General features: G+C 37.6%; 3 protein-coding genes across 3 annotated transcripts in view; 1 reads left to right on the top strand and 2 right to left on the bottom strand.

The window, feature by feature from the left end:
* The window catches only part of LOC142349408 (ATP-binding cassette sub-family B member 10, mitochondrial-like), a 140,279-nt gene that overhangs the window by 85,953 nt on the left and 28,249 nt on the right, over positions 1 to 26,077 (top strand). The window lies entirely within an intron of this gene.
* The window catches only part of LOC142349407 (uncharacterized), a 192,965-nt gene that overhangs the window by 156,022 nt on the left and 10,866 nt on the right, over positions 1 to 26,077 (bottom strand). The window lies entirely within an intron of this gene.
* Positions 1,714 to 25,839, bottom strand: LOC142349961 (pyrimidine-nucleoside phosphorylase-like). Its single transcript, XM_075401829.1, has 6 exons — positions 25,107 to 25,839; positions 14,676 to 14,784; positions 10,998 to 11,285; positions 9,981 to 10,208; positions 6,486 to 6,626; positions 1,714 to 2,069 (listed from the first exon to the last, which is right to left on the bottom strand). Exons 1-6 carry the CDS (start codon positions 25,566 to 25,568, stop codon positions 1,933 to 1,935), a joined length of 1,365 nt encoding a protein of 454 aa, XP_075257944.1. The 5' UTR covers positions 25,569 to 25,839; the 3' UTR covers positions 1,714 to 1,932.

Here is a 26,077-nt window from a genome sequence, read left to right as displayed (position 1 = left end):
AGTATTTTAGTATACAAAAACGTCCTATTCAGTTAAAAAATAGAAAAAAACTGCATATAATTTTTGAGAGTTGTAATAATGTAAACATTGAGATAGTTGGTTTCCTTTGTTCTGTTTTTTCTTTGATTTGAATTGTTTTGTTTTCGATTCTAATTTTTGATTTGTTTTCGTTAACAGACATTTCTCAAATGCGCTGTTTTGATCTTTAACATTCTGTGCAAATCTGTGTGAAAACGCAATTAATTTCGCTTCTGTTAAGTTTATATTATCATATAGGGACCTGTACTTTTCAATTTTTCAAAATAAAAACTTGGTACACAGGGATGGTACGGGAAAATTGCTTTAATTGAAGCTTTGAAAAATTGAGTCAAAAAAGTTTTCGTTTATGTCTAAGACACAAATTCAAACTTAAGTTGGTACAATCTCTGCTGCTCACAGTCGCGCGCGAGCCTTCTTGTTACTTTTTCGTTTTCAGTTTAATTTTATTTCAACCTAAATCACAGAAGCGTAAGTTTTATCTCTTATTAAACTCACGGATGACAGCCTTAATAGATCCTTAATAGATCGCAATCAAAAAATTCTCTATATTTTTTTCAATATCACTAGCTACTTTTTTTAAAATTACTATAATTTTTCAGATTTTACAATTGTTCGCTAATTTTGCAGTACATTTGCTGCTTTTTAACTTTTAGCAGAACTACCGCTGCACAATTGTTATTAAAGATCACCAATTTCGTGCATTTTGATTTTTTTAAAAAAACAAGATCATTTGATGTGATGTTTTCAAGCAGCGCGTTCGATAAATATTTTGGCTCTTTTCCATGATATATATTGGCGCACTTTTCATCTGAACTTTAGTAGTGAACCGTGAACTGGAGTCAGTGAGACGTCTCATTTCATTGGAGAAAAATCGTATTAAAAGTTATACTGGAAAAATAATATTAAAAGTCATACTGGAAGTCCCAAGAGGCTTCAATGTCACAATTTTTGCTGCTTACTGACGTTGTCACACTTTGTGCAGGCTCTATCAATTTAAGAAACATTTACTGATTTCTTATTTTGGAAACGAGTTTTTTTTTTTTCAAATCCGTTTTGAGCCGAGAGCTTTATTCAAGGGTCTGTAATCATAAGAGAACAAGGTCTTTGAGTGAATCTGTCTTTCAGTTTGCAATTTTTTGTCTAACATTTTTCAACGTCTATATTGCAAGATCTTGTAAAACTCTTGCAAGATAAGCGTCCGGATCTTACAAGATCTTGCAAGATAAACATCGCTTGCAAGAATATTGCAAGATCTTTTGAAATAAACATCGAACTTCGTCTAGCGTGGTCGAAACGCTGGAGACAGAAATCCATAGAGTCAGTAGTGTGAAATGGAGGGCAGCTTTAATTCTCGCCCACTGAAGTTCCCTTAGCTGCGCTTAAACTGGGATGTCTTTCCCATTATAGCCCCTCCCCCTTCCCCAACTTAGTGGTCATATATCCTATAGTCCCCCTCTCGTGGTAATTATACCATACACCGAGTTGGGGGGGTATAATTTTGTGGGGGCTATAATGACCTAAACTAGCTACAACGAAAGCCGACCCAGCCCTCGGCTGTCATGCGAGAGAAATTCGTCCAACAGTAGTCGGTTTTGTTTCATGTGCCTATTCAATTTATCATAGTTATCTTGGTTTATGATTTGATGTCAGAAATTGACCATATGAAACAACAAATGAAAAGAAATACAACTTTTTGAAATTGAAATCTGGTCAAACAATTGTTTTAAAACTAAATACAAAGCTATTTGCTTCTAATACAAACGCAATTTACAAAAAGCAGAAGTTTAATTGAAAAATGGGTCTGTTCTGAAAGATCTGATTGTCTTGACAACCTAAAGTTTTTATTTGTACTACAAAAATTTGAATTTGGAATTAATAATTTGCGAGAGTAGTTCAGAATTTGTAAATGAGATTTTGAGGTTCTGGCCGTTGTTGGGCAATTGTGATGGCATTTTGGATTTGATCCAAAGCGTGTGTGACGTCAGCATGACTCGAGTCTTCGTCTGTGTACAGAACAGCTATGACCTCACCTGAAAAATTGATTAAATTCAAAATCATATCACATCGACATCCAGATTTAGGCACATCGACTTAGGAAAAGATTTCAAAAGTCTAGTTGGTGGAGGGGGGGGGGAGGCTTCATTGACTAAAATTGCACACACATACAGTCGGACATCCTACATGCAAAAGTCTTTTGACTGGCCTTTTTGAGTCCAGCATGAGATTTTTTATTAGTCGAGGGTCGAGACCTACACCTGGGCAGAAACCAGTTGGTATAAATTATTTCTGTAATAAGCATCCTGCAATATCTCTGATATCTAACGTCTGTAAATGGAATAAACTTACTTAGTTTACTTCCTGCTTCAATAATTTATAGAATAGAAACATTTAATTCACAATTAACTTGGCTGACATAACGGTGGTTATCAAAACAACACATCAACAGTTTATGAACCACATTTCATCAGCGTGTTTTATTCTTCCAAATGCAAAATGTTTGTATTTATTCTCCCCAATTTGGTCAGGTAAGAACAAAAATAGTGGAACTGCACATTAATAAGGCTCCTGTTTGCTGCAATCGTTTTGGCGACTCATCATAAAAGGACCAAATTGGTCTCTTCTTATTCTAAATTGGTAAATAAATCTGGCCAAGAAGAGCGAGTCAAAGTCATTGAGGCGGACCCCTTGATCATATCTGTCGACAATGATTGCAACAATAATGGATCAAGCATCTCCTCTCCGATCGGTCTAGCACCCGAAAAGCAAAATAGTCAACTAGGGAACCCGCGCCACCAACATTGCCGCTGATCCCCGCATAGCGGTGATTGACGCGGATTGCATGAGTTTACAGAAAGCTACAGACAAACTTGGAAAGAACGGTTGTTACTTAACACAGCCAACCGCTTGAGTGTTTTCTTGAAGGTAGCCGATATTCCGCCAGGATTTCAATTGCAAGGGGAACAAGGGTGATTCCCATTTTTGCACATTTATCCTCGTGGAGGCAATATTTTTGTTCATATACCGCATCAAGCGCTTATCTTGCCTTTGTAGCCACATTAGTGAGAGAGTGTGATTGCTGCGACGAAGTAACAGTTACATCAAATGCAGCAGGTTTCCCCGCTTTCCAAGTTGGGACAAAGATGTCTCCGGGGCGTGATTGGCTTTCTGGAATTATTTTTTTTCCACTACTGGTGAGAGATTCGCAGATGAATAGGCAGACACTATTTTATCTCGGATGCGGCTATATCTTGCAATTGCGTCTCCTCGACCGTGACACGCAATGGCAGGATCCCATACATGTCAAGAACTCCTGCTTTACAGAACGGGAACTTCCTTTCGGCGTCGTAGACTGGGACACCCAAACTGTACTTTGCACTCACTCTAAACTCATTTGGTGCCATATGAAGCCCAAGAGCTGTAATGTGGGGATCAAACTACCGAGCTCCAGGATGTCAAACAGACAATGAGAGAAGTCGGGCGGATTCTCTCTCACAAGCTGGATTCTCTTTGAGAACACGAAAATTTTCATTATCAAGAGCTTGTTGGATCGTCTTTTGCGAAAAATTTGAAATGTCCATTTGTGCTATACTGGAAAAAAGATACTAAAAAACTCGGCAGTTTTTTGGGCTTTCACCGGTTAGTTTTGAAACAACATCTTCAGAGGCTGCTAACAACCATTTTGCCATAGAAAAATTGGCTGTGTTGTGAATAACAGAAATTGGTCAAAGCGGCAATGACAGGCATTGAATTGGCAACGGCTTTCAGCATTTGACTGCGTTTTATTAAGAGCTTGTTGAATATCAAGAGCTTGTTGGATCGTCTTTAGCGAAAAATTTGAAATGTCCAGTTGTGCTATACTGCAAAAAAGATACTGAAAAACTTGGCAGTTTTTTTGGGCTTTCACCGGTTATTTTTGAAACAAGATTTTCAGTGGAGAGAACAGAACCAACGTATGATGCTTTATACTCGTCTTGGCATTGGCGAACACCCAATCATAATAGGGTTATGGGCGGGGTTGCTTAATTCCAGGAAAAACAGTTCCATGAATATTCTCAAGTTTTTCGCGCTGTTGGGCATCAAATTCTTTTAGTGATTTAATAACTGAATTCGTGGGCGTTTGGAAACTCAATGAATACATATTTTAGGGGGCCCCAAAACAGTGGGATAGGATACCTAGGGCGCACTGAGGGTCATCGAGGTAGTCCAACTTTTCGAAAAGTCCCCTTGTTTTCCCTATCTTTTCGTTAAGTTTCATGCAGACAAACTCTGGGTTCCTAACTCAGCCCCAACAACCTCAAGGCCCGAGATATCATTTCGTTTTATTCTTACATCCAGTCTGTCTAAATCTACGGTGGGCAGAGTTCGCACTTATCGACCCTGACGTGGAGGCCGCGATCAGGTCCCAACTAGCATCGACGATTCCATGATCTAATGAGATCGTCCTCTAAGCCCACTAAGACACAATCATCTAGATAACAGGAATGTTGTTGAAGCTATGGCGAAGATTCCTGTTTTTCTCTATAATGTGAATGATCGTCAGAGAAAAAAGCAAAGGGACCAGTTGGTCGCCTTGTTGAATACCGCTTTGACTGCGAACAACAAATTTGTCATAGAAAAATTGCCTGTGTTGTGAATAACAGAAATTGGTCAAAGCGGCAATGACAGGCATTGAATTGGTAACCGCTTTCAGCATTTCACTGCGTTATATCGAGTTGAATGAATTGCAGAAGTCAAATTGTAAAAGACCCGAGGAACTGGACGAGGTGAGTTTTTTCATACGAAAGCTTAGTCGAATGTGTAATGGCTCAACTCTTCACACCGATCCACTATTCACTCCAACACCCAGTTGCGGGCTCTGAAAAAGTTCTTTTGCTTCTGAATTTGCTTCCTCGGCTACACATTTGGCTATTAGCGTCCTCAAGACTTCTCCGACTGCAATACTGCAATAGGGCTAATACCGCCTTTCTTTTTCAACAAGGCTGAAAGCGATGCACTACAAAGAGCTTGTTAAACTTATTCGGGAAGTTCGCCACGCCAGCTTACGTTTACCAGCTTAGTCAGTATTCTCAAAGCATTTTGTGACTGATCTGAGGCGGTACACTGTACAGCATGCAAAAGATGTTGGGAAACATTTTTGAAGGACCAGCTGCTGTAAACCTAGAAAACGAGTTCAGCTGTTTCGAAACATTTTCCTCACTGAAATGATAGGCTTGCGATGAAAAATTTGGATCTCAAAAGGCTTTTTCTTTAGTGGGATGCAATTTTTGAAACTATCGAGAGTTGCATTGTTGACTGGTACAAAACCATCAGAAGCCAAAACTTTTGCTGCTCTGCCATATTGGCCCTGAAAACACAATTTTCTTGCATGGATGATAATCTCTTTAGAGTTTGTATCTTTTGGTCGTTTTGATTGGTTCAAAGAGCAAACTTTGTTCCATAGCCCTTCAATGTTTCCGCTGTTCCAGAGGTTAATTCGTTCAAGAACTCTTTGTTCGTTGTTCCGCCTGTGTTTTTGTCCTCCTCTGTTTCTGGCGCGTAAAATGTATTTAGATAATTCGAACAGTTTTCTCCAGTTTAGTTCTGTATTGGGATCTTCAATGCAATCAGTAATGACGTCAGAGAAAAGCTCTGGCCATTTGTACCGTACATTGATAAGGACATAGCGGATAGTTGCGACTTTAGTGGCAGCAACTTTTTTTTTATCTGGAAGGCTACCGTTTGTTGTAATTTTTTCTGATTTCAAACCACCTAATGCCTCGTCTACGTTAAGTGCGCTCTCGACATTTATTAGCAGATCGTCGACTTGGTCTGATAGTTCCTCAGAGATTCTTTTCAATTTACTTTAAGGTTTTTTGAAAAACCAATATGACCATATTGATTTTGAGTTGATCCATGAGTCGTAATCAGGGCTCCATCCAATGTATCTAACTTTCGTTTCTCCCAAAAAATTTTCTAATACCTGGATCTTGTATAATTTGTCGGCTGTGTCAGGAATAAATAAAATAGAGCCAGGTGAAATGTGAAATTTATTCTAAGCTGTTTGAAATTGATGAGTTGACAGATTTTTTTTCCCTTTCATCTTATTGATTTTTTCAAATCTTTTCCATTTGTGCCCCCCTCCCGGAAAGGGAGCGGGGGGAGTGGCCTAAACTTAATTGGAGATTGACACAAACGGAAAAAGTAGTTTATTCTATGTGACAGAACTAAAAGAATTGTTGGTCAAATTGTTGGTGAAATTTTTGAAAATTAAGAGACTTTTTGGATCTATTCTATTCCCCGCCCAGCATCCAGTGTGTTTTTACGTCCCCAAATTATATGTTGTTGTATAGCACGTTATATGTAAAAAAAAATAGCACGTGCGCCGGGGGGCGTAAAAGATATAAACCCACTAAGCTGGAGGGGGGGGGGGGCAAAACAGAATAGATAGATCCGAAATTTTTCATTACCCTGGTTAACTTGGTCTCCCAGTTTCTTGTTGAATTTCAGACCAACGCCGTACTTGAGAGAGTCCCCACTTCTCTTCCGACCAGCACCCACTAAGTTACAAGCCAGTCCAACTGGCAGTGCTTCTATCACCGATATAAAACCTGAAAAAGAAAACTAACATGTTTTAACTAACCCTAGTCTACTGGACTTATGAAAAGAAATTAAAACTCTGGTGCACAGTAAGTCTAGATTAGTATAATTTTTTCTAAATGTTTTTTTTTAATTGGAGGCCCATTTTGTCATTTTGTTATGTTTATCGCTAGTTTGGCCTATACTATGACAAAAAATAACGGATTCATATCTATCCAAAATTGGTGAAAAAACTGTGAAAAAGTATAAGAGTTACTATGAAAGATTTAAAATCTTGTGCTGTTATTGTCACGAATTCACATTCTCAAAATTGAAAAATATGAGAAAAAATTTAGAAAATATTATTATTTTGAAATTAAATGTCATCAAAACATTTGTCATATACGGGCGGAATTATGGTACGTTGTTTCCTAAATCAGAATTCACAGAAAACGTTTGATAGTCAGTCCAGATAGTTAATGCAGAAGCACGAGCAACTGTCACCTTAATGTGGAATTTCCCGATCTGAATCAACACACCAAAAAAAGTTCAGGTAAATTTACCTGAAAAAACACCTCAAATTACCTGAACAGTGCAGGTAGATTTGTCTCAACTGAGCCATACCTGAACACACCTGGAAAATACCTGAAATTCAGGTATCACTGCCTGAACTTTTACCTGAACTTACCTGAAAATTACCTGAAAAAAACACCTGAACTGTTCAGGCAATATACCTGAAATTTCAGGCAGCTTTTGCCTGAAATTTCAGGTAAATTTACCTGAATTATAAAAATTACCTGAACAGTTCAGGTGTTTTTTTCAGGTAATTTTCAGGTAAGTTCACGTAAAAGTTCAGGCAGTAATACCTGAATTTTTCAGGTAAATTTCAGGTATTTTTCAGGTGTGTTCAGGTATGGTTCAGGTGAGACAAATCTACCTGAACTGTTCAGGGAAGTTTAGGTGTTTTTTTTCAAGTACATTTACCCAAATTCTCCTAAATTTACCTATGAGTTCAGGTATTGGTTCCGGAAAAATTCAGGTGCGTTTAGCTCTGTTCAGGTAGACTAACTGTCTGGCAAGACAAAAACAAGTGTAACAGAACATTGTAAACTGTCGGAAAACTTTTCTCCAGCCAATTTATCAACCGACTATTGAGAAAACGTATTCCAGTATACTGTATTTTTAAAGTGAATCTCAGTTCAGTATGCACAGAGTACACACCTTATCGAGGACAGTGTGTTGATGTTTCTCCTAAAGTTTGTATTTGTATTGTGTTTTAGTTTTCTGCTAACTTTTTGTTGTTTCACTGCCGAATGCAAAAAAGGTATTTTCAGGTAACCACACCTGATCTCTTTCAGGTGAAAATCTACCTGAAATACAGTTCAAGTGTATTTCAGGTGCTTTTACACCTGTACTTCTAGTTACCTGAACTTGGTTCAGCTAAATTTAACTGAACTTTTTTTAGTGTGTTGTAACGCCGAGTTCATTGGGTCTCTAAGCTCTTCCATTAGCGATTTACTAAATTTTAAATGTGAGGTGCTGCAATAGTTGCTGAGGAACGCTTGAGAGCCGGCTTTTTTGCTATATGAAGCGCGATCTGGGACGTCGCACTTTTTTATCCCGCCCATACTTTACTCGCGCTCTGAAGCATCCGGACTGTGCTTCTCGCGTCCCTATACTTTAGCCAGCTACAGTCAAAGCCAACCCCTGGCCTTTGGTTTGAAGGCAGATCAAGCAAGGATAGTCTTTTTTGTTTTAGTTTACTGGGATCCTAGCCCTGCACTGTAAACGTTAAGAACTCGGCGAGCCCATTTGATTTTGCAACGAGTGGGGCTATAAATTTGTTCTTTTAAAAAGCCGCCATCAGCCTCTCAACCGCTATTATTTTAGTGCTCTCCTTTTTTATTCGTTTTACTTAGCGATCACGCGTTTCGTTTTGACTGACCTTTGACTTCTGACTTACCTCACTGTTTCAACTGAATGGCTTTTAATTTCACTTAAACACATTCATGGTCAAATGCTGGATAGACCAATAAAACTGCTAAATTTTGGCATGTAATTTCACTTAAACACATTCATGGTCAAAAGCTGGATAGACTAATAAAACTGCTAAATTTTTGTTGTTTCACTGCTGAATGCAAAAAAGGTATTTTCAGGTAACCACACCTGAACTTGTTCAGGTGAAAATTTACCTGAAATACAGTGCAGGTGTATTTCGGGTGCTTTTACACCTGAATTTCACCTGAACTTCTAGTTACCTGAACTTGGTTCAGGTAAGTTTACCTGAACTTTTTTTAGTATGAATGCAAGATTTTGATTTTGGTTTCACACAACGATAAGTAATTTTGATGAGGCATTGATCAAGGAGAATTGAGTTTTTAGGCCATTTTAATAATAGTTGTGCGTCCGACGTTATCAAGTATGGGTCTTGATTCGTGCTGATTGCAAAAGGTGCTCCATTATAGGCGCGTATGAAACGCTAGTAAACCTATGACAATTTGACTCAGCCGATACGAGGGGCATTTTCCTTGTAAGATTTGTCACCCAATGAGCAGAGACAATGAAAAGTGATTATTTTTTGATGTCAGAACCAATGAGAACTCAATTTTGTTTGTCTGATTATATGGGCCGTAGATCACTGATGGGCAAAAAATTGGGAGCAAGAAAACAAACCTCTAAAAGTTTTTCGTAGAAAAGAGCAAGAGTGAATTCATTGTTGATTCGATTTGAACTAATAAAAATAACAAAGATCGATTGTGAAGCAAGATTTGATTGAATTAGTTCTTTCGCGAAAAAAATGTCAGGTGCTCAAAATTGAAAAAACTGTGAGCAATCCTTGCAACTAACTAATCAACGCTAATCAGCACTTACTAATCAACACTAATTAATACTTGCAACTAACTAAAAATTTCCAATTCTAAAGCGTTCAGGCGTTTTTAAAAACTGTTTTGGAAGAAAACAACTAACAATACCTAGAATGTGTGATGATTTCATTACTTATCCGAGCCCAGCATTGTCACTGCCAATCTTTTTGAGAAATTTGTTGATTCCTTCAATAATCCTTTTTAATTTTTAAATGATCATTACAGAGCCGCAGTATTTGAGGCAACTTTTAGCAGCTGTATACTCTCTGATTCAAAAATTACGGAGTATGGCTTTGAAATTCTTTGTGCTCCTATCCAAAATCATTAAGTTGGGAAAATTTAGATTAAAAGTTGCCCTTTTTGCGGTTTTTTTTGTACTATAATTTAACGCAGCTCATGTGATATATCTGCATGCAAAGATCAAAACCGTTAGGAGTTAACTGTTTTACGAAATAACATCTGATTTATAACTTTCTGAAGTTAACACCGAACTTTCTAGAAGTTTTATGATTATAAGCAAACCGCTTGACGGTGCTGTTATCGGTGTCTGAAATTTCGCCTCGGGTAAACATGCATAACAATCCGAATCATCAGAACAAATCTTGGTCGCAACTTCGGCTGAAACTCCGGACGCTTGGATCATCTGGCTGAATTTCTCCAAAGCAGTTCCGTTTTCGATCGTATCCAACAGTTTCTGTTTCCCTTCTTCAAGTGTTGCACAGATCTTGCTTGAGACCAACAAAACAGCACCTGAAATTTGTATTTGTTAATCAATTATTTTGTGACGCGACGCGTTAATTAGATAAGCTATAACACGAATACAAATTTGGAAACTGGTGTGTTTCCATTCTGCTTCCACATCTTCACCCCTCCTCTCCAGGTAGATTAAAAATACTTGCAATTTGTAATCAATTCGCCTGCAAAATGTTCAATTTTTTGTTGTCTGAGTTAATCAGAATTAAATACTTAGGCGATTTTAATGCTCGAGATTGCCGAGAAAGACACAATGACATTGACACTGAAGAGTGAGACAACGAAGGACGTTTTTTAAATGCAACAGCCAACAACATCCATTTTAAATGAAATTGAACTTTGGTTTCTAAATGCTCTCGAACAAAGTTTGAAGCAATTATTGTAGACGTTTGTGTCTTTTTATGCAACATTTTTTGCCTGACTCTTTTTTTCTAGGATGTTCTTCAGCTCGCTTGAGGGGTTTGAGTTTTCGTTGAAAGAAACGGGATGAGCTGGTAAAACCCGCGCGTATTAAGTCTCTGAGCAGCTCTGTCAAAGCATTACTAATCTCTGAGGTTTCAGCGAGGCTGCACAGAAGCACACTTTAGTTAATGCGGAAAGCTGAGGTAAGCCCGTATGCTTAAGCGGAATGAAACCAATTCGAAATAGTCGCCTGTTGTTCGAAACAATAATAATAATAATAAATTGTTTCCAAAACAGAGAAGCAACTATATAAAGGTGATTAACTTATAAAATTATGCTTAAACTATGGAGACTTAAATTATAGACGGTAGTTGGTATGTTTACCTTGAGTAACAACGATTTCTTCCAAATCTTTTGCTCTCTCCTTAGATTTCTTCAGGAAGTCAATCGATTCCTCGATTTCCAGGGCATTACCCACTGTCAACCCTACTGGGGTGTCCATGTTTGTGATCATACAAATGCAGTTGATACCCAGACCACTGGCTATGGCTGTGAACCCCTTAGAAGCCTCCTCTGCCTTTTCTAGGGTGTCCAACCAGCACCCTTTTCCACACTTCAGGTCCAGCAGAAGATGTTTTACACCCTCCGAGGCCTTTTTGCTCAGAATGGAGGCTGAAAAAACAAATTAGTTTCAATTTTTTTTGTATCAAATCCCAGAGGCGTGCTTTACAGCTTAAAAATCCTGTTTGCGCACTGCTTTTCCTTTATATATCTTAACGCAAAGGTTAAAATTTTTGTTTAGTTGTTTTTTGGGAGACACTATTTTACGGAGAAAAACAACATTTGTATCACTAAAAAATTAATTTATCCACGAGGATACGATTTTTCATTCCTCTAAGAAAAATGTTTTAGATTTTTTTGCTAACGCACAATATCATACTTGAATGGTTCCAAAATTTTATTAAATAAATCTAAAATAATTATTAAAAAAATAATTTGTTTGAGTATTGCCTGTACTTTAACAGCACGAAATTACGTGGAAACTCACAAATAAGTTTTTTCAGAAGGGAATTACAATTTAGATCTCGAACCTCCAAAAGTTACCCGATGCTAAAGACCCAATTGTTAAATCATCCTTCAACAGATGTTTTATGATGATAACCAGTTAATTTAAGTTACAGTGTCATCATGGAAATTTTGTGGGCCTATAGCGACCGTTTTCTATACATTCTTTGAGAAATGATAACCTATCGAGCGTTTGAAAAATAGACCAGTCGTTGAATGCTCGTTGGTTTTGATTTTAAGTATTTTACCAAAACAAGCCGTGATAAAATTGGTGTTTAAGTTCAATTCACCGCGGATCTAAGGATCTAAGTCCCTTTGCGGCTAGATCAATTTTTAAGATGTAAATGATGATTTTATGTTTCGAACTCGATCTTCTCTACTACTCGATCTTTTGAATAGCATTCATATATTCCTTAAGAAAACTTTATGATGCAACTGGTACTTTAACACGGTTACATGATAATTTACCAAATTCCATTTTACCCAATGCCATTTTACCCTATCCCATTTTACCCAACCTGCCATTTCAACCAATGCCATTTTACCCAATGCAATTTTACCTTACGCCATTTTACCCAACCTGCCATTTCAACCAATGCCATTTTACCCAATGCAATTTTACCTTACGCCATTTTACCCAACCTGCCATTTCAACCAATGCCATTTTACCCAATGCAATTTTACCTTACGCCATTTTACCCAACCTGCCATTTCAACCAATGCCATTTTACCCAATACAATTTTACCTTACGCCATTTTACCCAACCTGCCATTTCAACCAATGCCATTTTACCCAATGCAATTTTACCTTACGCCATTTTACCCAACCTGCCATTTCAACCAATGCCATTTTACCCAATACAATTTTACCTTACGCCATTTTACCCAACCTGCCATTTCAACCAATGCCATTTTACCCAATGCAATTTTACCTTACGCCATTTTACCCAACCTGCCATTTCAACCAATGCCATTTTACCCAATGCAATTTTACCTTACGCCATTTTACCCAACCTGCCATTTCAACCAATGCCATTTTACCCAATGCAATTTTACCTTACGCCATTTTACCCAACCTGCCATTTCAACCAATGCCATTTTACCCAATGCAATTTTACCTTACGCCATTTTACCCAACCTGCCATTTCAACCAATGCCATTTTACCCAATACAATTTTACCCAATACCAACTTACCCAATGCTCTTTGATCTTTTCGTTCAATTATCCGATTACAATTTAGCAGTCGCTATTACAAGGATGATTTAAAATATTTGTGGGCAAAATAATCCCATGTTCGGTTGTGATGGTTTCATATCAAGTCCCACAGGCCATTTATTTTCTAGTCGGCTAAATAGTCGTTCTGGTTAATTTAGCAATGGGGTAAATTGGGTAAGTTGGCATTGGGTAAAATGGCATTGGGTAAAAAGGCAGGTTGGGTAAAATGGCAGGTTGGGTAAAATGGCATTGGGTAAAGTGGAGTTGGGTAAGTTTACTGACACCCTTTAACACACTTGTACACAAAACTGATGCTAATAGTACTTATGGATATTTGGACGCACTAATGGTGTCGAACTAATGTCTCACTAGTGCCACAGAGCTACCCCACTAGTGAATTTGCCTAGTCCACTGCAAAACAAAAAAAGATAACCCGCTATTGCCTGTTAGTGGAGTAGTAGTGTAACACTAGTAGAAACTATTGCACACCCAAACCCGGGTAATAAATATTTCAGGTATTTTTCCGGGAACAAGAAGTCTCTGAGCGAAGAAAATGAAAACTTTTCAATATGCTGCCTTAGTTTGAGCAATGCGAATTCCAAATGCACGCAAAAGTATACACATCAATGACGAATAATGTTAAAATTTATAAGTTGGAACATTCTGTTCTATTGTACAGCGACGATCTTCCTCGACGCATACTACACAAGGGTTCAGTATAATCCATTTATGTCTCTTGACCCGTTTTGATCGTATTTTAAACTCTTAAATATTTTTTTATAAATTTTATACTAACAGCTAGAATAAATTTATACCAGAATAACGTTAACAAAAGTTTTTTTTAACATTGTACAAAGTTATCAAGTTTTATGTTCAATCGACAGGGCTTGAAGATAATTGTAGGGCATCTCAAATTTTTATTCACATTTTCATGTTTTTTTTCGATGGGAGTTCATAATTGTTTATCATTTAAGACGAAACTTTTGTCGAACTTTGAGAGAAATAAGTTAGTCTGACAATGAAGTTGTGCGTTTTTTACCAACTTTAAATAGGATATTTGAACTTAGTCTTTCAAAAGTTATTCGCTCTATCAATTAAGCTTAAATACTATCAGTTTCCGTGAATATAGCTTTATCAAGTATAAACGGAATTTTTAAAACTTAGTCTCATCGGATCTAATAAATAATCCTAACAGGTTTTGGAAGTATCTTAACAGTTTTTATGCCATAAGTTCCAGCAACTGATTTTCAGCGACAGTTGTACATTACAAGCGTCTACCAGTGCCAAAACACCGGACCATTAAGAGAGCAATTTATAGACCAATCAGAACTAATCTGAACCGTAGTAGGCTTATGTATAAATCTCGAGTATTATGTAATATTATATGGAGTACAGTCTAGAGGGAGAAGCTGTTCTATACCCGGGTCGAGGAAAATTGGAAAATATGTAAGATAAGCGGTGAAAAGTTTCTTCGTTTTTCTTTCACCGCAATTTCCTTACATAATTTTGCGAATGCAGTGAAATTATGTAAGTTCACCGCTTAATATAGAGGTGAAATTACATATTTTAGCGGTGAATTCTGGTGAATTTTTGTAAGTTCATCGCTTACTCTAGCAATGAAACTACATAATTTTTCTGATTTTTTGCGTTGATCATAAAAAACAGTTAAGTTGATCTTTAAAAGTATACTAAGTAGTAAGGGGGTAAGGGCGGGCGGGGGGGGGGGTGATAGTTGCTAAGATCCTCGATGTTAACTGTCAGAATCAAGAAGAAAATCTGACCATAAATCAATCCGTTGATCCAAACAGTTCCAGTCACATCTCTAATCTTGTAGATGGTCCTGTCTGCCGGAGTAATCTGTTCAGTTGTGCCAACAATCACACAACCTATCTAAACCCAAAAAAACTGGAGATAAATTTTGGTCAACAAAGAACTGCTTAGATTTTCGTGAGGTTAACGTCATCAACGATCTGGCTGTCCGTTGCTTTATTTTTACCTGTTCATTGAACAAATTTTAAATGGATACACCTGGCGAGGTGTACCTCTTTTCCCCAATCATTTCACTTCTCTATATTTTCACCACGATTTTATAATACAGATAAAATAGTGAAGAAAGCTTATAAAACGTGTTCTCGGCCTCAGTTATAATCCAATTGTTCAGAACTAGATAAAAAAATTCTCAAAGAATTCTGGTTTTTTAAATTCCTAATAATCAGTATAATTGTTCAAAATTACCCTAACTAGTATTATATCTATTATAGATCAAATTAAGTCCCATTGATTTCATTGTAGTTCCTTAAAAAACAAAGAGTTCTGCTATAATATGAATCATGGATCTACATTTACTACCATTGATCCATAGCTGAGCAATTTTGTTATAGTTTGGAGCCGGAATGCGTCCAATTACTCAATATGCCCCTGTGCCATCAAAAACTGCAACTCTTTAAGAGATAAAAGGGAAAAACTTCAAACAGAACTTTTGAAAGGAGAAGAGGTAAAAAAGTAAACGTTCGCAAAAAAATACAGCTAATTAGGCGATTTAGTGACAGCAATCAATAGAAATTAAACAAAAATACTTACTCAACTGGGATTTTTTTGTTCTGTCAATTTTGACCGATCGATATATTCATCGTAGAGAGTTGTGAGTGGTAATATTAAAAAGCCCGTCCAGCGTAGAATATGGAGTTAAAAAGATTTTTTTGATTTTCGTTTCATAGAGCGAGTTATTTTGGTTTAACTTCCGACTTCCACTTCCATTGCAAGTAGTCCGGAATTAAAATTTTGCCGTTTTATGCTAACTTTACTCTCTTATTATCAAAAACGCAGCATTTATTTTTGATCTTTAATTAACAAATTATCTCGATCTATAAAATTTGAAACAATTGAGTGTTCTTAAAGGATGAACAGCAATAGGACTGGTTTCGGTCCAATCTTGGACTGTCAAAATCCAAAAACAATTCGGATTGTAATCAGTCGGTCTTTTTTTAAAAAATCGATTTTTTATGCTAGTTTAAGGAAAAGCATTCAAATATAAGCTCATTGTTGATAGGTCCAGCTAATTTCCTAACAAAATCCAAATTACTGTATCTAGTTTGTTTACTCGAAAGGTTATGGTTGTTTTGACTTAAAAAAATGTTTGATTTTTATAGAAACAAAGGCTTATTGAACTTTGCCACTATTTTTCTCTTAATTTTGTCAACTTGTAGCTTAGTGTCACCAAATAAAAGGAAGCTTCTTCTTCCTCTTCTTTCTACTGAATTAAAATTTAATCTTTTTTCGCGGTTTTACGCGTTAGGTTATGGTCTTCTGTTTTTGATTTCACAAAATTGTTTTCAATTTTAAGTCATTGGTCCATTTTTTCTCGTTTTTTCACATTATCATATTATTGGGAGTTCACATATTACAGTTTGGCGTTAAAAATAAGTCACAATTGAACATTTAAAAGTCTTTATAGGCATAGATTATTGATTTAACGGCTTCGACACCTGTCGTACTTTATTATTTTGCTGTGGTGATTCGCGGTGCGAGTATGCAGACGGAATGTTTATGAGCTATTCGCGGAGCGAGATCTACTTTTACTTTTGTTTCGCTTACTTGCGGAGCGGGAGAACAAGAGACAGTTTTGCAAACTGAATTGAGTTGCATAAATTAGGAAGAATGAATTTAACAAATTGGAGCCACTTGGGCACAACGTGAATACGTGATCAGACATGTCTGATCACGAAACGGGAAACTATCAGACAGTGGAATCAAATCATATGATAAACAAATTGAACAAAGTTAGTGAAGGTGAAAGTAAGGTGAAAGTAATTGAACTAATTTAAAGACATCAAATAAATTTTACTGCAACAATTAAATAAATGAATAAATATATCACCAGGTATCACATATCCTTCACAGCAAGAAGAAAAATTGTAATATACAATTTTTCAGATATAATTAATAATAACAATATTTACAAATTAATACAAGGTCCCCGGTTAAATAGATAATATCAATATATTTGCTGGTTATCATAACTAAAAATACGATGATTAATACAATATAAAATGTCTTTTCAGTTTTCGAGCTTTACAAGGTCCAATCTTCATTTTCAAAATCTTGTTCCTCTGCATCAAGAGCAGTCATTGTTCTAGCCAATGTCGGGGTGTCCATCTCTAGCAAAGGTATATTTCGTACCGCGGGAGGCGAGACAGAACCAATCTGGGGTGAAACGTTTTGCTCTTCGGGTTGGTTTTCCAAGATTTGTTGCACCGATTCGACAACTGTGACAGGTGGTGCAAAATTTTCGACATCACCCGCTCGTCAGGGTCGTTTTGGTGGTGGTAGGATGTCTGATGCTGGAGGTGATGTTTCGAAACCATAATATGACGGGCTTCGCCTATTACGGTCTGATGATCGTGTTGAAGATGCTGTTGCGTGTGGATTGGTAGGCGCATTTGTAGTCGGTTCGCTGATCGCGAGTGGAGGTTGTGGGTTTCGGATTGCGGCGAAATTTGGCAATTTTGGAACTCGCCCCCGCATCGCGCGTGAAATGTTTGAACGTTTTGAAGAGACTCCGCTGCCCAGCTCTCTCTTCCTGTGTTTCATTTTTTATCACCCTTTTGCTTCCGGGTGAACTCTTTAATGTGGCTGTGGATCAGCTCTTCGACGACTTTCTCCCCAGAACGTGGCCCGCGTATGTCAGCATATACTTTTAATGGAGTCTGTCTCTCCTGTTGGGTGCCGAATTTGGCAATATCGCTATTGCGGACGGTAACAATTTGTTTGCCCGGCTCCTTGATGGTCGATGTGGTCGGGCTTACTTTGAGGATGTGTGACCCCGGGGCGAGAACCTCATAAAAACCTTCTAGTTTCTTCTTGGATCGCTTTTTGCCGTGAATTTTGCGAGCCAAGTTTAACTCTACCGATCGTTCTTTTAGGGGAATGGGGCGGATTGCTTTTGTTTTGAGGAATCTGGGTTCGCCATCCGTGCTTTCCCTCTCTCTTGCGCTTGCTTCCATTGTGACGCGTGTCATGCCCTTTTCGACTTCAATGTCGCTTCGGTAGCCACTTATCCATTTGTCATCGGGCGATATTTCCTCCGGCATCACTGTTTCTTCGTCTAAATAGTGATTTATGATACCCTTATACGACAAATTCATCAAATTCGGTTTAGTTGCAATCACGCTTAGCGGGGTATTAGGTTTTCTCCCAAAATGTGCTTCGAAGGTCGAGATCTTTGTTGTTCTTTGTTTACATATTCGCAATTGGTGAATGATTATCTTTAATGCATGCTTTACATGAAAGGCGTGTGCAGCTAATTTCTCTTCTTTGATACATGCGAGTCTATTCTTAATTGTTTGAATTAACCATTCCACCAACCCAATAGCACGGTGATCATTGCGCTTCAATAATTTCAATGTTGTTTTTATTACAAAAAGTCTTTACTTGATGTCCAATTAAACATTTAGCTTGGTCTAAACGGATAGATCTTGGAATTCCGTGAGTTTCGATGTACATGTCCAAAAATTTTAGAATATTTGGTCCATTAGCTTTTTCGTAGATATATGCAGTTGAATATTTAGAAAAACGGTCAATTGCTGCCAAAAAATATACTTCATTGTTCTTTTCATCAAAAATTGGTCCCCCAAAATCGATTTGATTTTCCTGATTAGGTTCAACACATGGTATATGAGGAGTAAATTGCTTAGCGGGAATAACGGATTTTAGATTCTTACCAATTACTGTGCACGGTTTGCACTCAGTGGCCTTGACTATTAGCTCCCGATGCATGTAAGGCCACCAGCAATGTGTTGCAATACAAATCATGCCCCATGTACCCGGATGGCTGGCATGAATATCATCTATGAGTGCTTCGCGGAGCACGTTGGGGATGGCTACCTTCTCATCATAACATACGCACCTGGAGCGCACGTGAAGGTCCCTCCAGTACGAATGTATGTACGGGTTGATGGCTTTTAGTCGGGCTTCGTTATTTGTCAGTATGCAATCCCTGACTTCTTTTAAGACGGCATCTTTGCTAGTTAGAGAAGCGATGAGTGTTTTATTGAATATCTTTGATACTATATATTCAAACGTGGGGACGTGCGGGCTCGGCGTTAACGGGGTACTAGCATTAGAAGAATGGGTTGGGGATGTTGGGGTTATGTTGTGTGCCATGCTTGTTGCCGGCGGAGTACTAATGTTTTTCGGGCGTTGATTTGCTGTGCGGGGTGTAGATGTTGAATTAGATCGCGTACTCGCGGTGCGCGTGACGTTGTCACTAGTTGAGGGTTGATCCGCTGCGCGGGATGTATCGTTGAATCGTACTCTGGTTATTCTTTTCTTTGACGGCATACTGTTGGCTATTAAATTGATGTCTTTAATTATGGATGATGATTTAGTTAAGTTTTTGAGATTAGAAGGATGCGACTGAATTCTAGATCGACAAGAGGCAAAAAGCACTGATTTTAATTCTGGGTGGTGACTTTTGGAGTTATTTTCGGAATGTGATTCGATTGGCGGGATTTGTAATTGAGTAATTTGATGCTTGCGCTGCGCGTATGTCACTTTATTCCTAATTTGGATTAATTGTTTGTTATTACTGGTATTTTGCAGAGCGAGAGGAGTGCTAAGTGATTTTTGAGACGCGAGTGGTGCATATTTTAAATTGTTTAATTGGTAAATACTATTTGAGGCATGATTTCGCGGAGCGAGTGAATGACTAAATACATGTTCGCATACTTGCATAGCGCGTGTGCTAATTGAATTTATTGAGTTATTAAGAGACTCAAATTTACGTGTGATTTGGTGTGCGGAGTTATATGTTTCAATTTTAGGTGTGTTTTGCGGGTCGAGTGTGTGATTTGTTAGTAACTGGTGTAAATGTGATGCGGGGTGTTCAGTTTTTAATTCTAATGTGTTAATTGATTTCGAGATTAGTTCAAACTTTGCGACTATAAATTCTTCATCATATGTGGAGACCTTTTTTAATTTTTTGAGATGGATTGCGGGAAATATAATCTACCAAACCCATTTTTGTCCCAGGAAGGTGTTCAATAACAAATTGAAAAGGGAGAACACGATCTACCCATCGGGTTAATCTACTGTTGTAGGATTTATTAGATCTATGTTCTTTCATAATTGAGAGAAGTGCGCTGTGATCAGTAATTACTTTAAATTGTTTTCCATACAGATAATTTTTGAAATATTCTGTTGACCAGACTACACCCAAAAGTTCAAGTTCGTTTACGCTATAGCGTTCCTCGCATGTGTTTAAAAATCGAGACGCGAACGCAATTGGTTTCCACCCATCTACAGTTAATTGTTTGAGTGCCGCACCAAGACCTGACCGAGATGCGTCGCATTTCACACGTGTTTCGAGTTGCGGGTTGTAGTGACTATTAGCAGTAGCGTTCGCTATGCGAGTTTTTATTTCTTGGAAACAATTTTCATGTTCAGTCGTCCAAATGAATTTTGAAGACTTTCTCAGTAGCGGACGAAGGGGATGGCTTATTTGGGCTAAATTTGGGATGAATTTCCCAATTTAATGAACGGATCCCAAAAATGAACGGAGTTTCTTTAATGTTTTCGGTGCATCAAGAGCCAAAATTGCCGCAGTCTTAGATTCGAGAGGCGAGATACCCTCTTGTGATATATGATACCCAAGCCAGTCAATTTCTAGTTTTCCAAAGTGACATTTAGGTAAATTTATCCTAAGGTTTTCATCATCTAAACGTTGTAGGCACTTCATGACATAATTTTTGTGATTATTCAAAGACCCTTTGCTAACAATTAAATTATCATCCAGAAAGCAATATGTATTTTCCAAGCCAATTGAAGTATAATCCATAGCTTTTTGAAATTCTGCTGGCATATCTGTAAGTCCGTAAAATCCTGTTTGAAATCTATGCGTGCCAGTCATATCACCACTAATTATATTAAAGTTGCAATGATTAGCTGTATTAACATCCAAATTCAATTGACTGTATGCGTATTTCAAATCGATCGTAGAAAAGTAAGTTGTGTTTTGCGAGGCGGGAGCGCTTATCTGTTGAGAAATTGATTCAATGAGCGTATCAATATTCGGCATTTGATATTTGTTCTTGTGGATGGCTTTATTTAAAACTTTTGAATCCAATGCAAGCTTTATCTATTGGTCTTTTTTAACAGTCACCACAATAGGTGAAATGAAATAATTATGTGGGCAGCTCGACAGTTTTATAATGTGTTTTTCGGCTAATAATTTTCGAAGTTCTGTATTAACTTTGTCTTGGAGATTGATAGGAATTCGTCTACCTTTTTGGTGTCTAGCTTGGAAATTCTTGTGAAATTTAGATTTTGCTACATGACTTTTTGATCGTCCGATGCGTGATACCAAACCAGGGAATTTTGTGGCTATTTGCTCTTTAAATTCCGAGGATGCAATGTTATTGACATAATTACCTTTTTGAAGTGTAGATTGTGTTACTGCAAGTCCAAGTTGGTCGAACAAATCACGACCTATTAAGGACTTTAAGCCGTCAGCAACAACGGTGAAGGTTGCTGTGTCGCATACCCATCCTTTGCTTGTGATCGGAGCTTGGATGTTTCCCAGTACCTGTATTGGCTCGTTAGAGAAATTTCGTAGTTGTGCTGGTGACGATTTGTGGATCCAGAAAGCGCGGGGGCTGTTCTGTACTACTTGCGACGCGAGTGAATGATGCAATATACTGCATGCACTCCCGGAGTCCACGAGCAGAGTTGTATTAACGTTTCCAATCTTGAGTGGCATATTGAGGGGTTCAACTTTCTCTACTGCGGATTCAATCATGGCAACTGTGTTGTCCTCTTCGCCGCTGCTGTAATCAGATTCATAGAGTTTTGGCAGTTGAACAAAGTTTACTGAGTCCTCTGGATGTGGATCTTCTTCCACTACCCGAACCATCTTTTTCTTGGGATCTTGTGGTTTTGTGTTGATGGTCTTTTGTTGTTTGCGGCAGACTTTCGCAAAGTGGTTTAGCAATCCGCAATTGTTGCACGTCTTTCCTTTTGCGATGCATTTTTCGCGATGATTTGGGAGCCAAACTCCGCCACAGTTGGAACAATAGAGTGTTGATCTATTATTCTGTTTTGCAACATTGTTATTGTCGTTCTGCCAATACGGTCTTCGTGGATTGTTGTTGAATTGGACGGCATTTACGTTCGCCGGGACAACAATTTTGTTATGCTGTTGAATTTGGTGTTGATTTCGCATTCCTAGTTCCATGTTGATTGCTAATTCCAATGCCTGACGCGGTTCCACAGTTTGTTTTAGTAGCTCTTTTTGAATCTCGGGGTCGATTAGAATTGTGATGAACACATCGCGTATCAGAGTTTCTTCTTTGTTCTTAAAGTCGCAGTTTTCTGCCAGTTCTTTTAATTTACCGTAGAAGTGTTCAACAGTTTCCCCCCTGAGTTGTTTTGTGATCAGAAAGACGTGTCTATTGAATGTTATGTTACGCGGGCGGATGAATGCTTCTTCTACGATTTTCCAGAAATCAAGAGTTGATAGTGTATCTATCATAATATGCGGGTTCTTACAATTTAAGATACGGCGTCCCTCTGTTCCAATACTCAAGTAGAGAAGGGATACTGATTTTCGGTCCGCCAACGACCACGGTTTGTCACCACACATTATGCCTATCTCGATGAGTCGTTGGCATTTGTTTTGCCAATTCATCTTTTGTTGCGCGTTGCGCGCGTTCCTTTCCCTCTCTGATTGTGCAGATGCACCCACAATAGTCTCTTCATAGATGGGTTCCATGGGTAGCCCCACCATTTCAGGCTTCGGGCCGAGTAGCGTGTCCAAAATGATTTTCTCTTTGGCGAAGAGTGCTGATTTGTATTGAACTCTCCACTTCTCCCAGCGAAGTGGTGGGTCCGGTGTCGGTTTGTCCCAGAAAGGGTCGATTCCAAGAGGTGTTCTTTTCGTTGCTGACTGCGCCATGTCGTACTTTATTATTTTGCTGTGGTGATTCGCGGTGCGAGTATGCAGACGGAATGTTTATGAGCTATTCGCGGAGCGAGATCTACTTTTACTTTAGTTTCGCTTACTTGCGGAGCGGGAGAACAAGAGACAGTTTTGCAAACTGAATTGAGTTGCATAAATTAGGAAGAATGAATTTAACAAATTGGAGCCACTTGGGTACAACGTGAATACGTGATCAGACATGTCTGATCACGAAACGGGAAACTATCAGACAGTGGAATGAAATCATATGATAATCAAATTGAACAAAGTTAGTGAAGGTGAAAGTAAGGTGAAAGTAATTGAACTAATTTAAAGGCATCAAATAAATTTTACTGCAACAATTAAATAAATGAATAAATATATCACCAGGTATCACAACACCCCTTTCTCGAAAATTTTGATTGAATTTTTTGCAATTATCTTTAAGTTTCGTTTTTACTTTGTCTTTTTATTCGTATAAAATTTCGCCGACAACTGCAGGTCTCATTGGGTTTATACGGAGGACTAAATGAGCCTTTATTCTGATATATTGGCTTTCAAAATTAAAAAAAATACTTTTTAACATCGCATTTTTGTTCTTTTTTGTTTATTTGCTACCTAGTCGTGTTAATTAAAGGTCAAATGTGACATTATTCTTTTCTATCGAAGGTGCATCTGTACAAGGTTTTTCGCAAAGAAAAAAATTAATTTTTGATTTTTGTCTAAATTTGACGTTCTTTTGTACGCGTAAGACACATTCGGAATATATAATGGTCTCATTTCCTCTGGATTAATAAACAAACCTAATAAATAATTTCATTTTGTAACTAACGGCTATCATGACTTTGAAAACAATTGTTTTCTAAAATACAAAAGTTTTACTGAATTTCGATTTTTTCTCTATTTTGTCAACTTATTACCTATTCTCATTAATGAGAAGTTGCATAACACATTATTTTTCGTTCGAGAAAGACTCCATCATTAAACATATTTTGAAGCGCGTAATATCGCTTTAAGGCTTCAACAGCGTTTTCTCGAAAGTTTTAATCGAATTTTTGTTTGTTGTCTCTATTTGTAGTTTTATTGTTATCGCATAAAAATTGAAAAATGACAGGTCTTAATGCCCTCATATAGAGACGTATGCGATCATAAACATGTTAGATGTTTTCAAGTGCCATCTAATGTTTTTCATTACTTTGAAATTAATTGTTATTAAAATCGTAATCCAATTTTTCAACTTTGCTGTTTTGCTCTTTTTTTGTCTATATGTTACAGAGCTTTATCATGGAGTTATCGCATATCTTTTATTATGAAATAAAAAAAATTTTGTTTAGTTTGAGTGTTACTTGATGTTATTTTGACCACGTTAATGAGTTTTTTTTTAAAAAATGGACGTAAAGTTTTAGATGTAATTAGTGTTTGTTGTTATTGTTGTTTGATTTTGTTGTTCATCTTGACTTGTTTTCTTAATAATGGCTGATCTCATCAATCTAATGCGGAATTTTTTACTCCACTGAGTTATTTGTGTTAGAGGCGATGTTTTTGTGCATATAATTTTTGAAAAATACTTGAATTTGTGGGGGGTTTTCTATCTGCTCCTCATTTGGTAGACATTTATGCCAAAAATGTGGATGAGCGGGGTTTGAAGTTTTTGTGCAAACGCACATCACCAAGCCTCTTTGTTTAATTAAAAGAAAACCAGTTGAATTTTGATCATTTTGTATAAAAGACTGCACGGCATAATCGAGTACGGCGCTAGTAAAAATGGCCGACGTAAAAAAATGTAGAATTTTTTTGCTGGCCAATTAATTTTGACAAAAAATTAGTGCTGTTTCTGTTTGGCTGATTTCTCAACAAAATCTCCATGGTTTAAAATAGGATGTGAATGTTAATCTAAGTTTGCTGCGAAATCGCGCTAAACCTAAATAATACGCGTGTGTTTTTGGGAATTTTTCTCATTTTCGGTTCTGATAGATTCATATCAACTCCCACGGATCGTTGAGGCATGGCCGTGGCCCACGAGGCATGACCAATGTTAAATTTATTCGAAGTTACAGTTTTAAATTTCTCAACCGATAAGATTCGTTGAAAATCTCGGTTGATGTGGTTCAAAAGGTGGGTGGAGGTCTTTAGGATATCTTGGCAAAAACTCTACATTTCAATGTACTAATGGCTAGTACGAAAGGCGTTTTTCTATAAAAATTTCTATAATTTTCTGAAAACATTTTTCATTTTAGTCAAATTTAAGACTGGAACTAACATTTCTGACACAATCTTGTATCTCGGCCATAGTCTTACTAGAACTGAAGCCAGGTATAGCGTCCAACTTGTCCAGAGTCCCCCCTGTATGTCCCAGACCCCGTCCAGAAATCATAGGCACTTTAACTCCAGCAGCTGCCAGCATCGGTGCCAGAGGAATGCTCACTTTGTCGCCAACACCCCCAGTGGAATGTTTGTCAACAACTACTTCCGAGTCTTCCCAGGTTAAGACCTGACCGGATAACATCATGTACTTGGTCAAGTAAGTCGCCTCCTCGGTATCGAGACCCCGGAGGAAGATCGCCATCAACATGGCGCCGATTTGGACATCTTCCATTTGTTCGAAACCCTCGATTCCGATCGCGGAACCCACGAACGTCTCAATCTCGTATTCCGACAACTTCAAACCATCCCGTTTTTTCTCAATTAACTGAACGGGGGTCAACTTTCTTCCAGCCATCATGTGTTATTCAACTTCAAAGCACAACTTTATAATAACAATGAAATTTGATTAATCTGATAATGAAAGCAGGCTAGAATTGGTTTTTATTTGAATAATAAACAGACCGTCATAATCTATAATTCTTTCGCAATCTATAAGTCTATAATTCTTTAATACTTTATCAGCTTTCTGATGAAGTACTGGTAAATTTACAAGAGCGTTAAACAAATAGTTTTGTAACTGCTGGTTTTGTACCTCTAATTAAGTGCACAAGAAACGATTTGATGTTCCACACACCCAAGCAAAATCGGCCGAATAAATACACGCCACTTTTTTTATGCAATCTTATTGGCAAACGAATAGTTTTGTAACTACTGGTTTTGTACGTCTAATTAAGTGCACAAGAAACGATTTGGTGTTCCACACACCCAAGCAATATTGGCCAAAAAATACACGCCGCTTTTTTTATGCAATCTTATTGGCTAAATTTGACAAAAAATTTTTATAGATTTAAAACTTTAGATTGAAAA

Source organism: Convolutriloba macropyga, chromosome 11 (assembly GCF_964194025.1).
Source record: "Convolutriloba macropyga chromosome 11, txConMacr16.3, whole genome shotgun sequence".
Taxonomy (NCBI): Eukaryota; Metazoa; Xenacoelomorpha; order Acoela; family Convolutidae; genus Convolutriloba; species Convolutriloba macropyga.
Note: the sequence above shows the minus strand (reverse complement) of the source record. Positions and strands in the feature narration are given on the sequence as shown.